This window comes from Rhipicephalus sanguineus, chromosome 7 (assembly GCF_013339695.2).
Source record: "Rhipicephalus sanguineus isolate Rsan-2018 chromosome 7, BIME_Rsan_1.4, whole genome shotgun sequence".
NCBI lineage: Eukaryota > Metazoa > Arthropoda > Arachnida > Ixodida > Ixodidae > Rhipicephalus > Rhipicephalus sanguineus.
The window spans coordinates 117,307,811-117,322,516 of NC_051182.1; the positions used below are offsets into that span (position 1 = coordinate 117,307,811).

The 14,706-nt window shown below is 46.5% G+C and overlaps 1 protein-coding gene across 1 annotated transcript in view; it reads right to left on the bottom strand.

The window, feature by feature from the left end:
• The window catches only part of LOC119398960 (fatty acid synthase-like), a 138,577-nt gene that overhangs the window by 116,742 nt on the left and 7,129 nt on the right, over nt 1-14,706 (bottom strand). Inside the window, exons 4-9 of the mRNA XM_049417479.1 lie at nt 12,539-12,661; nt 8,133-8,366; nt 7,156-7,457; nt 6,281-6,676; nt 4,711-4,900; nt 2,495-2,724 (exon numbers count right to left, since the gene is read on the bottom strand). Of these exons, the coding sequence (XP_049273436.1) occupies nt 2,495-2,724; nt 4,711-4,900; nt 6,281-6,676; nt 7,156-7,457; nt 8,133-8,366; nt 12,539-12,661 (1,475 nt within the window). The remainder of the gene's footprint in view (nt 1-2,494; nt 2,725-4,710; nt 4,901-6,280; nt 6,677-7,155; nt 7,458-8,132; nt 8,367-12,538; nt 12,662-14,706) is intronic.

Genomic DNA, 14,706 nt, shown 5'->3' on the forward strand with positions numbered 1-14,706 from the left:
TCTCGCTTGCTTCATCTTTTTTTTTTCTATTTATATAAGCGGTTTTGCCTGCGTTACGCCAAGCGACGACAGCATACGACAGCCTGGGTCCCTAAAGTGCTCCCCACTTGTCATTATGAAGGCGCTCGAAGAGCAAGAGGAACAAGACACCTCTTTGGCGCGAGCGCGCGCTCACTTATTATCGTCAAGGCGCTCGAAAAACAGGAAGAAGGCTTCTCTTTTGCGCGAGCGCTCGCTCAATATGCTACGGAGAGAGAGACTCTTCATTAGAAAAAGTGCCCCCACCTCCCCGAAGGGAATCGTGAGGAAATGCGAATGCAGTTCTTGCGCCGAGAGTACACGACATAGTAATTTTAATGGCGTAAAGCTGGACACATCGACGCGCTCAAATGTCTCCCTTTTGGGCGCCTCTTTCAACGAACGCTTCCTACGTGCGTTCGTAATCACCTCAGGTATGTTGCCACCGCCTTCAATGCAGCACAAACGCGTTTAGAACGCGCTGTTTTCAGGCTGTGCCAAGGCAGCACAAACGCTACAAACGCGTTTCAAACGCACTGCATTGAGGCGGTGGCGCAGGGAGGATAGAGAGCGAATGGCGAGAGAAGGAGCGGCGAAGCACTGCACCTACCCTCTCCTACACTCTCTCCACACACGCGAGAGCTCCGTCGAGCTCCCGCGATGCGAGCGCCCTCACACGCCAGAGCGCGCTCCTCCTCTCCACTCACTCTCCGCTACTCCGCCCGCACCACCTGCTCCGGTTGCTAGGGGCGAGGATAAGCGCGTGCGCCCGCAGCTGTTGCTATGGGAGAGGGAGTGAGAGCGGAGAGGCGCGCGGACAACGCCCGACGCCTGACATAGCCCGACTAAGAAATGCATTCGCATTTAAAACAGATTTTTGCGGGCGTCTGTATACCTCTGGCATGCTACTCTCTGTAGGGATGGGGAACGGAATTGACAGACTAGGTAAGAGAGGTAAGAAAATAATAATGAATAGAAAGAATATAAAAAATATGAAATGCGCAAGTCAGCCTGATAAAAATATCTACAACGAGGGTGTTAAGTTTTTTAACGTTTTGTTATGTGAAATGGCCAATCATTTAGAGCTTCCCGACTGGGCCAATTTTTGACAGGAAATTAAACACTGACTGTAAAACCCGTCGCTAATTTAAAAAAACCGGGCCTAACATCCTGTGTAACGTTAAACTGATCTATGGGGTACATTTTAGCGCAAACTGTGAAAGAAAGCACGGGAAAAAAGTAGCAGGAAGGAGAAAGATCGGGCGCCCGACCTTTCTGCTTTCTCCTACTTTTTTTTCCCGTGCTTTCTTTCCCAATTTGCGCTAAAATGTACCCCATAGATTTCAACCAACTAGCCCAACAACAAGTCTTTCTCAAGTTAAACTGATCGTGGCAAATCATGTCCATTTGTCGCTGAAACAATTCTCTGTCATCGCGGTACGCGGAGCATTCAAGTAATATGTGCTCCACTGTCTCTATGCTGCCACAGTTATCACAACAGGGACTAGTGTTGTACCCTATGCGGTACAAATAACTGTTCGTGTATGCCACGTTCAGTCGAAGACGATGGCACAGCGTCTCAAGGTGGCGAGGAAGTTTTCTGGAAATGTTCGCTGTCACTTCTGGGCCAGTGCAACGCAGAAAGTTATCTTGGTGAAGCGGCAGATTCTAGAGGCGGTCTTTTTCTCGACAGGCCTATCTTCGTCACAAGACTAAGGTTGCTGGACATTGCATTAAGTTCCAATGAATACCTGGCCGTGCTGGTATATCCGGAAACGAAAAAGTGGATGAAGCTGCCCGAAATGAACTCCAGTATCGGAAATTCAGAAGAATATCTTTTTACTAAAGCCGACACCTCGAACATCAGTATGCTACAGATGGCTATGCCATTCGTTGTTTTGCCTACGTTACGCCAAGCTGTGGCAGCATACGATGACAGCATGCCACAGCATGCGACAGGCCGGGACCGTAAAGTGCTTCGCACTTAAGAAATTGACGTTGGCTGAGCTTCAAGGCAAAACGCATGCACAAGGTCGTTTTTTTGGGTTTGTACCGGAAGAACAAGCGCTGTCGAACTAATAACTGCAAAGCTGTCGCAAGCGAACACTCGCAACCTATAAGACGAAGAATATTACACTATAAGACGAAGTTTAATGCAATCGCGGCTCCAGCAGTCAGTTTTGCCAGCTTGCGTAGTCGAAGCAGATATGGCCGCCCCCAAGAAGCGTTTCAAATCCAAGTCCCTGCTCCCTGACTACATTTACACAGAAAAACCTTTTCATCTCCAAGCGTACACCACCCGAAAGGAGCATGTTTCTGAGACAAACCAGGGGCGACCCTCGACTTCACATTTGCCGGCTATGTGTTTCGACGGCTTCCAGTCCAGAATTTTTCTTTTATCCTCCTTGGTTTGTAATCGAGTATAGAAAGTATGCGTTTGAAATCCTTTGGCTACTTTCTTGTAAAGTTCATTTACCTCCTCTAGCCGCTTTTTCAACGGAGGACCGATGCTCGCAATGTAAGGGCTGTGGAAGGCCACGCCCAGGCTGTCCACTTCCCGGGCGAACACGTCGCCGGCCTTCAGCTCAGCGACCATCTTGGCCACGGCTTCAGCTGGACCGGACACGGTCACCGAGTCCTCGGCGTTGTGGCAAGCAGGGACGATGCCATCGGGGCACCTGCTTACCGCCTCTTCCCACGTCAGCCCTGATAAAAAAATTGTTTTAATGCGAAACATTCGTCGGCAAGCCAACAGCACTACGTATCTATATGCGTTAAAGAAGCCTGTGCCGTTTTCATTTCAGCCGTCCTTTCTCATGTGCTTTGTTCAATATCATGAATGTTGTATCTAGCAATATATCTGGACTCTCTCGTCGTGATACCATAGAGTTATTTTCATTTAGCGCTGCACTTTGTATAAAACAAAATGTGTTTAAAATAACATGCACGCATCGCAAGTGAGTTTCTCGGATGACATACATGACATTTCCTTTTCTTTATTTCATTTACCTTGAAGGCCCGTTGGGTATTACACGGAGTGGAGGGGAGATAATTTTAGTATAATGGCCAATGGAAGTTTCATGAACACAACGAATAATATAGTGGTGCAAATACCATTCGTATAGGCACCCTTGCATAAAGAACCGAGCGTACATTTAGTCCAAAAAGGTGAGAATTCATCCACATCCGTGTATACCCATGCGCACGCCAGTGACAACCTCTGCACAAAGACTCACAATATGTCGCTGTGTATGTAAACTTTACGACAGTCTTTACTTCAGCTTAAACTAGCTTGATAATGTAACACTATACAAGACTATACAGTTTAACGACGCACGGTATATTACGCACGGTGTCGGTAGCTCTTAGCAAGAAATATACGTGATAGTGATAAAACAGCGCGATTCCTTTAATGAAGCAAGCCAACGCACGCCCCCTTCCTCGGGGTTTGTAGTTAGGGGCTTTGAATTGGTTGCTCTCTCACCCTCAAAGTTAGTATTGCACTACCTCTAAGGTCGGTCACATCCCAAGAAAAAACATAAGCTCGCACAGAGACATCCTCATCTCGCGCGATATCAATTTGCGTAGATGCAGTATATGTATAAAAAAATGTGGGTATGAATCAGAGTACTATGACTTCAGACAGAGTAACAGACACTTTAGAGTACAATGTACTCTACCTTAAGAGAGCACTCACCTCTAAAGTGATATTTTCTAGTGAATGTGGGCTAGAAGCGCCATGCCATATTTAACTTGTTAATCTGTGTGTTCTGTGTTTCGAAAAGACGAACACTATTCGTTAGAGCGGTAAACTGTTCCTAAATATGCTAATTGTTGCGAACACAAAACTGTGTTTAGAATAAAAAGTGAAAAATTTAGAGTACAGTATGTACTCCAGTATGTTAGAGCAGCAAGCCGTCTCGCAATGCCATTGGTATGCTTAAAACAGATGGGAAGGACTTAAATTTCTATGGGAGAGCGGTTAGCCGTTCCTGTATGTAGCCGGATGTGGATAACGAGGAAAGTGAGGGGAAATTGTTAGAACTTTCTAAGAAGGTGTAGGCGCAAGACTAGTTGGGCCATATCGATGTCGAATGACGTTTTAAGCCCACGCGGTGACGTAAGGGCATAATGAAACGTAGCTTTCGAATTGCGGCAGCAGCGCAAGAACCCACAGCCTAGCTAGAGATCAGAAGCAGCCACTTGAGGCCCGGTCGGCATCAACCGAGTTCGAAAAAAACAAGCGTCTCAATGTATACAAAAATTAAAATGAAGCGATTACGTGCTTTTCGCATCAACGTGCCTTTGGTCTCCACCCTTCCTGCGGTAAGGGAGTAAACAATTCTTAGAATGCCACATCAGAAGTCCTCTACCGCCATTATCGCAAGCAACCTTCATGGCCATGACTCCGCACTTTTAAAAAATCGCAGGACAGGTCCGACGGGGAAACGGTATGAGACCGACTTGCCGCCCCCGCTTAGATCATTAGGGGACAGCGCCGGTGACGGCAAGAATGAGAGTCCATTTAATTGCTATCGCAATGAAGCATTACCAAATGCATTCCTTTTCTTTATACGCAAACACTATAGTAATCCGTCTTTTCTGACGTCGCAGTGGTTCAGCATATGACAGTCCTTGTTTGACAAGGACTCCCTCAAGAGGAACTCAGTCTTCCTGCAGGATAACACTGACCCATAGCTGCCATGGCTCCCTTCGGTAAGTTTCCCACGTCGATGCAGTGCCCTCGCCAGTAAGCGCACAGCACCGTCTGCTCCGCGGTGAAGCTGCCGTCAGCGTAGGCGCAGCCGATCTCGCCCACCGAGTGGCCAAGAATGCCGTCTGGCTGTATGCTGACGGCTCTAAGAGTGTCGACCAGCGCCACCTGTCGGATGATCAGTATAATAAGGTCACGCTAAATAAAAACACTGACTTATTTTAGGTACGTAAGGTAGGCTACCAGAACAGTAAGTGCAACCTTAATGAAAATCGAGATTGCTTATTCATTTTCCGTAAGACAGTCGGAGTCAGTTCTTTTCTACAAGAAATGTAATGCTTAGTTCGGCTCTGTATTTCCTCGTTTTACGATTAGTGTTGTATTTCAGGGTTCGTTTCATTGCTATGGCGTTATTGCTGTTCTATTCGCGTCAAAAAGTACTATTTCGGGTATAAATATGAGAGAGGGTCACACAATTCTCGTTTCGGTATTGTTCATTACTGCACACCTCCAATGACCTTGACTAGTTCTTGCACAGTGACATTAGCTAGTGGTAAGAAGTGGACTGTTCCCTACTCGTGTGGCTCCGAGAGTGAAGGGGAGCACACCTGTATTCTTGTTCAAAGAAATATTACAGATGACAGCGTACCAAATTGACTGAAGTGCTATAGTCGGGTACAACTTAAGAAGGCAGGAGAGACTCCGCCCAGATGTCTGATGGGCGCCGGCCGATTGCCTCCGCCACTAAAGAAATGGTACTTCTCATGTACTCTGCCATGTTCTCCGACGGCGGGGTCATCGTCCGTCCGTTATATGAGCTCAGTTTAACGTGTGTGCCCATTGATGCAGGCTTCTATGCAGCCGCTATTGAGGTGGAAACGCCGCTGCCTACGACAGCTGCACCCGATTATAGTTCTTTTCAGTGACAAAAGGGCGAGAACTTAGGATACTGGTACTTTCGACGATTGCTGACCTCGATTAGGTTTTCAAAATTAGCTAGCGCGAAAATCGACAAGCTAATTTGAAGATTATGAACCAACTAGCCCAACAACGTATACTCTTAAGGTCGATTAGGTTTGTTTAAACGGTGGAACATTAGAGTTAAGTGGACATAATCATCACTGCAGCAATGACATTCGTGGTGCGCAACGCAGACCTATTGATGTTGATATTGAATTTCGCAGTTGCTCTGATTACCGTTGTAGTTCTACAAAGTCTAACACCAGTGCAATCATCTCACCTTGGCGCTAAATATCATATTGGCACTATAATCTCGTTTTGGTATAGCGCAGCTCAGTTTGACCCTGGAGGAAAGAGACACTAGCAATGGAGGGAATGACAGGCATCAGGATTAACGTTCATCCTGTTGCCTGTCATTTCCTTCCTTGCCGTTGTCTCTTTCCTTCAGGCTCAAACTAAGCTGCGCTGTAGTAAAACGAGATCATGATGCACCAACATTAATTTGGAGGACGTGTCATATTGTCACTAATTGTCAATGGCAATAATTGTCAACGGAAAGCTTCAGCTGTGCATCCAAGAGCGAATTACCTGAACGGCCGCGATGCAGGCAAGCACACAGGCGGCACTCTTCTTCCATTCCTCGTCAGTGCTCTCGGTCAGTGCCTCAATCAGGTTGAGGTCAAAATTCTTAAGCACGAGATCGTGCGATTTTCGGATGGAGCTTGCGAACACGTCGAAGTGCATCATCTGTCTCGCCATGCCGTTCCACTGGCAGCCCATGCCGGTGAAGACGAACCAGAGCGGCCGCTTCTCGAACGGAGCCTGATCGGCCAACTTTACGACGTCCTTCCCGGAGTCGTCGACGCGGACTACGGCGAAGCCTCTGTACGGAAACTGTTTCACGCTTGGTTGTCCAACTCGGTTGAGCAGAGCATAAGCTGAATCCGGGTATGATCCTTCAGCCTCCATCACTCCCAGTGTGCGCTGCACAAGCGTTGAAGGCGATGACTTGTCACACACCACTTACGCTGCATGCCATCTTATGTCCTACGCCCAGCAAATCAAAACTGTTACAGGCTTTGGCGTTCGCAAACGCTGGTATCTCAGGCCGTGGAAACACAAGGAATTTCAGCAAAATCCTGGAGAATTTCACACACCGAGACAAAAGAAACTCGCATCAGTGGAACCTCTCTGTTCCTTACGGACGAAAAAGTGACAATACTTAGTGCCATCGTTAACCATTGTTAGATTAAGGAATGTCGTCGTCTTGTGGCAGGTTTGTGCACACGTCGCATTGCTTACCGGCGAACTTACATTAGTCACTTGAATGTAGCACTTTTAGTTGCAAGTTCCAGCTAGCCCGCGTCGTCTTCTTTCCCTAGTCTTTCGTATTTCACGCATGTTTTGATTTCATTTCGAAATGAACGGGGGCAGTTGCACGTACGTGAGTGTTGCAGCCTCACCTCAAGAGATTCCTTGGTCCTGCCCGCCACGAGAACCAATCTCGGCAGCTCGGGTTTCTCGAGCGGAAGTTCCTTCACATGAGGACCAGGGTTCCCTTCAAGGATTGCGTGAACGCTGGACCCACCGAAACCAAACGAGTTGACGCCGACCGCACCTCCGGGAAATGAAGTTGGCCTGACCACAATCTGCACGCTTCCGTCCAGCAGAGACGGAATGTTAGGATTCGGGTCCTTGTAGTGAAGGTTTCCCGCGATGGTTCCCGTCTCCAATGTCATGATGACCTTTGCCAAGGAACTGAGCCCTGCGAATCGCGTGGGAACGTTGATTTGTCTTTACGTAAATAATGACGACTGTTATCCCACCCTCAATTATAAGCCGTTCTATATTTGGGGGCGGGTGGGGGGGGGGCAGAGGAAGTAGCGTATCCTCGAACCGGAACGCCTCACTGTAGCGCACCTTGCATTGATATTTGCAGTTAGCGGTAAATACCAATGGTGGCTTTGAGTGACAATGGAATCTGTGCGAATGCGTGAGAAGCGGAACACTCATGCAGGTCTTCTACGAGGACCCTGGTGTTAACCACCAAAGACGAGCTCTGGTCCAACTGGGCAACCACCCCTACTCACATAAAGCAGTGTCTTTAGGCGCTGGCCTACTGGCCTACGTGGACCTCAGCACCATTCACTACGAAGGCGTTGCTGCGTTACCTCATAAACATTAAAATGAGCGACACATTTTCGCTGTGCATTGGGTAGTGCTGTCGGGTTTTAGTTAGACATAAGTATTGTTGAAATGGCATTGTGGCGCCTTCATAGACACATTCTTCTTTCATTTCCTTCTTTCATGCCCCATTTCCCCTTCTGACGTAAAAGGTATCCAATTAAAAATTTCCTGTGGTGAACCTCCCTGTTCTTGCTTTGCCTTTCACTCACAGTAAGTCTCACAATCTCGACGCATAAAAATAAGCTCTACACACCAGAAGCTGCTTCCCCGTGACCGACGTTGCTCTTGATGGCTCCCACGAGAAGTGGTTTCTCCCGACCCAGCCCGCAGAAGACGCTGCTGATGGCCCCGAGCTCCTCGGGGTCCCCCACCTTCGTGCCCGTGCCGTGAGCCTCGACGTAGGCCATCTTACTCGGCTCGACCTTGGCCTCGGCGTACACTTCCCGAAGGAGCTGTTCCTGCTGTTTTCCTGACGGGAACGTGATTCCTGTAATGCAGAAAGGAAAATAATAACAATAAATGATATCGGGGGTTATAATAACGTGCGAAAACCACGATATAATTGAGGCACGCCGTTGTAGAGTTCTCCGGAAATTTCGACTATCTGGTGTTCTTTAACGTGCACTGACGTCGCACAGTATACAGGCGCCTAGCATTTCGCCTCCATTGAAATGCTACTGCCGCAGTCGAGATCGAACCCGCGACCTTGATGCCGAAAGGAAAGAGGGTTTGCCACATGCTCCACGCAAATTCAGCGTTCAAAACATTGCTTGAGGTTTTTTTCAATTACGAAATGCACATCAATGTACAGCCGACTAAAGACGCATAGAATAACAGAGAGCTGAGCTAGTTGGTAAGTATTCATTTTAAATAGACAGGGCGTGCAAACACGGACACAAGAAGTCAGGACACCACAGACGCCGTGTGGTGTCCTGACTTCTTTCTTGTCTCCGCGTTTGCACGCCCTGTCTTTTTAGAATAAAGAAGTATATATTGCTTAACCATCGACGTCCACAATAAGAGGAAAATGTGGTCTTCAATAACACCGAAATTTTCGCAACCTTCTTAAATACGTTAATATGTAAGCCAGCAGCTGAATAGATTGAATAAATAATGCTAGCCAAATTCGAACGTTAGAGAATCCGAGGCACAGGATGGCTAAGTGGTCTTCTGGAAATCAGAGGAAAACGCCTAGGGGAGATTGAACAAGATTTATATATTGTTTCAGCTATGTCACATTGTGCTGGAGGCACCACAAGTGCCCCCTTGCATAAATGAATCTCTACATATTTGCTCTACTGGCTATTGCGGTGCATTTGTTCATTCGCCATCGTTGTGCCTTTTTAGACTGACTGGCGCTCTGCGTGCGCCTATGAAGGATGCAACATGCATATTTGCGTACAAACTCAAAGCACACTCATACAGTGGCATTATAAAGAGGGTTTCTAAAAATGCCTTAAGCGATGTTTAAATGTGGGGGTTTCTAGCAAAAAGAAAATTTCTGATTAAAAGAAATCTTTTAAAACAGTGATTTTCAGCCATAGATGTTTCCGGAACGCGTTGTGGACCTGTGGAAGTGATGAGGGACCCCTTGCTGTGAGAGAACAAGAATGGGGAGTTCATAAATTAACACAACATGCAGCGTAAAATACGTGCCTTTAATTTCACCCTGGCAAAGAATGATCAAACAGAAGTGCCACACCAACTTCATCTCAACAGCTTGTCAGTTAATTGGCGGGTCTCTAGTCACATTCAACCTGTTCCTAGCTATAATTGTTCCTAAAATATGCAAGATTAGAAAACGTGTGCTTGCGTGCATATCTCGTAGAAAACTGCAAAAAAAAAATGTTTTACAGCCATCTCATTGAAAACAGAAACATAAGTCGGCTCTGCCACAACTCTGTGCTTCTATGCAGTGAAGCATACCAAAAATCAGAAGGGGCCGCTGTTGTGTGACGTAGTGTGTCTCCAAAAAACGTGTTTTTTTTGTTTTTTTCTTCAAAGTGGGTTTTGCGGACCCCCCAAAAATGTCTTCACGGACCCTCTGGTGTCCGCCGGCCCGTCGACCCCCATTTGAGAACGTCTGTTTTAAACTGTCAGGTAAGTCGGATGTCCAGGAATCTCGGAAGCCACGCGAATTGATAGTCATTCAACAGATATTACGTAATTAACTTTATAAGTAATTACATAATTGTACACAATGCGAATAACGCATCGATGGCATATCCACATTGAATGTAATTCAAGGCAACGCGTAGTTTGAGGTACGCGCCGTCAGAGTTGCAGTAAAAATGCCCTGTTTCTCAGGGCTAGTCGCGATGCGTGTTTGCGACAAACATACATTTCGCCATCTCTCAGCCCTAGCCGCGAGCTCCATGTTAATTGAACTGCAAAAAAGGAGGGGGGAGGAGTGCTTGATGAACAAGGGCAAAGTTAGATTTAGACTCACAGTTATTTAAGGGGTCTTTCAAGGGAAATATCAGGTTGAGCTAGATTGAATGATTAGGCTTGTGCAGTAACCAATTCTCCATTCTTCGCAAAAAGAGAGAATTTGTAAGCAAAGAAACAGCGAAATTGAGCAACTGAAGCGGCGCCCTTTGTCGTGCTCTGTTGTTACCTCAATAAATGACGTCAGATCACCTATTTTGGTTACCGAACGGCTTACAGATAAAAAAAATTATTGCATAAATTTTTAGTATAAATAAACGTGCAGTAACCCAGACTTGTTGCTATAGACTACTGTCGTGGATCTCTGGGACGCCCGCTGATTCACACAAATCGGCAGCCGAGGTAGTCCTCTACTCGGCGCGTGTGTTTCAAAATGAGCAGCGGTACCAGGGGCTTTTGGTGGCTCTTTTCTACGCAAAATATTCGTTTAATCTCGCGCAGAAAGGGGTGCTATACCACAACGCTGGTTACAGGGTTCCCGCGACACAAATTAAGCGTGTAGTTTTCATCGCTGCTGCTGGAACGGTGAAAGGCACCGATATCGTTGCGCAAGTTGCCACGCCAAAAGCAAAGGTGTTGTCATTTTCGTTCAACGAAGAAACCACATCGGTTTCGGACTAGAGCGGCACCCAACGACTATTTCTGTGATCAGACGTCACGTTTCATCACGAGGGAGGGACGGCATTGGCCAAGCGTTTTGATTCGTTTCGACAAGAGAAGACGCATGTGATACACATATGGTCCCAGGTAGGCCACACTATTGTGCTCTAAGAATTACAAAATCACTTTTTACGCTTCCTCAGATACAAAATTATTTCTGTTGTTAAATATGAAATCTTGAAACTAATGGCCAAACGATGCTAGGTTCGATGCATAACGGCCAACATAAGGCTAGACTTCCAGCATGCATCTGTATTAACGTGAGTGGCACAGTGAACTACGAAAGGGGATGTTTTTTTCTTGTCGTTTGCTGGGGTGTTGAAGTTCGAAGACTGATAACTTCCGCTCCTGGGCAGAAATTTTGATAATTATTTTTGCGTTCATCTCAGTATTCATCCCTACGCACTCCAGCGCCGCAGAAGGAAGACGGAAAAACGTTGCATGGCCCAATCTAAAAAACAAAAAAACTTTATACTTTCCTTTCGTGTCCCCATAGGTCGGCAAACTCACTCATGAGTTGACTCACTCAGACTCGCTCATATTCGGATTGGGCCGTGAGTCCGAGTCTGAGGGAGTCTGAGTGAGTAATATTTTGGTCAGTTTGAGTCTGAGCGAATTCCGCTAAGGTAAAGTTTAGCGATTCTCACTCCGAATGAGTCCGGTTGAGGAAAATATTAGTGAGTCGGAGTCCGCGTGAGCCCTAAGCGCAAAATATGTTTGGGTGAGTGAGTGAGCTCCATCTTTATTGCCACCTATGGCCCTATCTACTCATCTTCAGCATTACTATCAGCCTTACATCAGCCTAAGTTTATACTAAAGCGTATTCACACATATCTCAACGCACTAGCGTTCATGCGCCACCTCAATATTTATTGATCAGAGGCCGGAGTTGGGGGGGGGGGCGGTTGCCATGATTTCCCCCCGCAATCTCTTTCAAGGGGAGTTCTTAATAAAAATATAACGTGTGAGTTGCGTGTTTCATAAATAGGCGCTTACTTCATAGAAACCACCGATACCTCCTATTTCAAGATACAAGATCAAAAGGCGTATCGTAAAGCACCGATTATGAGAGATATTGGCGTTAAAGAGCATTGACACCATGATCAAAAGAGCTAATTTTACGCTAATGGACTCGTGAGCAGACTCACTCAGGCTCACGTCAAGCCGTGAGTCTGAGTCTGAGAGAGTCCGACTGAGTAATATGTTGGTGAGCTTGAGTCCGAGTGAGTCCGGTTGAGAAAAAGTTTAGCGAGTCTGAGTCCCTGCGAGTACGGTTGAGGAACATTTTGGCGAGTCCGAGTCTGAGTGAGCCCGCAGAGCACAATATTCTAAGAGCAGAAGAATCTAAGTGGGCTCAAATTTTTTTTGTCGACCTATAGGCTATGAGTGTACCTTTAAAGAAATCCATACGGTCGAAATTAATCCGGAGTCCATCAAGACGACGTGCCTCGAATTCACATCGTGGTTTTCGCAGGTGAAGCTCTATAATTAATGTTAATGACTTTCGTCAGGCAAGCGCCTCCCTTACCCTCACTTTTGTAGACGTCATACCTTCATTTTTGTAGCCATCGCAGTTCGCCTTGATATGAATGAGCCGGGCGTAGACCCGTCGGGCTTCGGAAGTCCGTTGAAGAAACAGAGCTCCCACAGTCTCACTTCTGATGAAGCCATTGCCTTTAGCAAGAGAAAAAAAAGCACAAACTCCAAAATCATTGGTGTATTCTATTTTTCAAATATTTTTATTTATTTCAGGATTATAATCATTCTTGTATCTTCTTTGCTAGAGAGTGAAATAAAGTTGCCCAGATGCGCTTTATCCAAAGGGCTTTTTTTGCGTGGAACGACCCCACAAGAAGAAGACAGGACAACGCGCTTTGTCCTGTCTTCTTTCTTGTAGGGTCGTTTCGCGCAAAAAAAGCCCTATGGATTCACAGCAGCTAGCCCGCCTACGCATTGCGTTGAGCACTTTCCCCAACCGCGCAACAGCAACTCGTCAGTAACAGTGCAGAACAGAACCGAGTTACCGCTATGCACTGTTCTGCAGGACTGCCACTTGTGCGCGTGCTTTTTCGAACTTTTATGTGTGTAAAACTCCCGCTTGTTTTCAGTAGTGGAAATATCTAAGGTCAATATGACCTTCTTCTCTGCCTCCATTCGCTCGCAAACATTTATTGACAAGTATATATAGCCGTGTTCAGCTTTTTTTCACTCTGTATTGGACCTGTTATTGTCGTTTTCCCAGTGAAGAGAGTGTCGTACTCCACACGACGCACCAACTGCATCGGTGTATTATGTATGCATTTATGAATGTATACAAAGGAAACTCAAATGTAGGTTTGGTACGAGTGAGGAATGGGGCTGGTACACGTAGGGCAAAGCATTCTACTATTATTGCGATAGAAGTTATATGGACACATTAAATGCATTTCTGCCGCCGGCGTCGCCGTCGCGTTCCATATAAAGTCCAACTCGATAATATCTCCCCGCGTGTCGTGCGAATTAAAACTTGCGAAGGCTGCAGACGGGCACAGCTCAAGAAGATATAAAACGCACCGGCCGGCTCCGTTAGATGAAGGAGCAATAATAGGCGCCAGTGGAGGCTGCGTCGCTCGGGCAGCTACTGCGAACTTTGACAGAGATTAGCAGACTTCTTACCTTTGTACGTACTACGCTCTCGCCACTTACACCACGTTCAGGCGACAGACAACACGAAAACCGCTTCGCTCGCTGGAGCGGCCGTATTTCCTTAAGCCAGTGTTTTGTAGAGTCACCCCAGATAGGATCCTAAAGGACTTAGCTGCTAGCCTTACTTTGCGTAAAATGACAATTTGTTGCTATAGCATTCATTGCTTCGCCCTAGCGGCGAAACTCTGACTTCTTTTTTACTGTTTCGAGTATCAGCCGTGACACGGCCTTGTCGGAGTGTACTGGGGGCGCAAAAAACCCACTCTGGCTGGTCAGAGCTGTGTCGTTCCAGTGCACGCAGCAGTCGCAATTAGCACCGCACCTGGCAGGATGCACTAAGAGCTAGCTGCTGTCAAGCATAGCGGGCTTTGCTGTCGTGTTGCAGCGCGTCAAAGAGCCAATATGCAGGAGTTGTTTTTAGGTCATACACCCAGCGTTTTACAGCCACATTCACTCTTGTTACTATAATGTCGTGCTCGTCCACCGAACATTGCAGTTATTTAGCTTACTGCATGATTAATAGTTACTGCATGAGTTATTTAACTTACTGCTTACTGCACTGTAAATCGCTAGTAAAAGTGGAAGCCGACGGTTGGAAACACAACGGGCTAAAAAGGTTGAATGAACAAAAATTTATTCCTCGGGCAGGCTGCCCTGTTCGAAGCACCTATTACTGTTCATTCAGTGTTACACAGACAAGCCATTACAACAAACAATCCGCGTTCCTCAGGCATAGACATGAAAATAAAAGCACGGACGAAATACATTTTGAGTGCATTTATTAAACAACGTAGGTACACCCTTGCAATTTTTAATGATATCGCGGGAGTGTTGACTTCTGTGAGCGGTAGCGCCTAATATAGGCGAAAGTAACGAGATTTCCTGCGTGATGCACAAGCGTATAGAGCATACTTGTGTGCGAGTGCCACCTGCTGCACCGTTTGCTTAGATATGCGCAAACACTATCTCCCTTATCTCCGCCATAATGTATTCAGAAAGCCGTTATGACGGTGATCGTCGTATGGCTCATCACG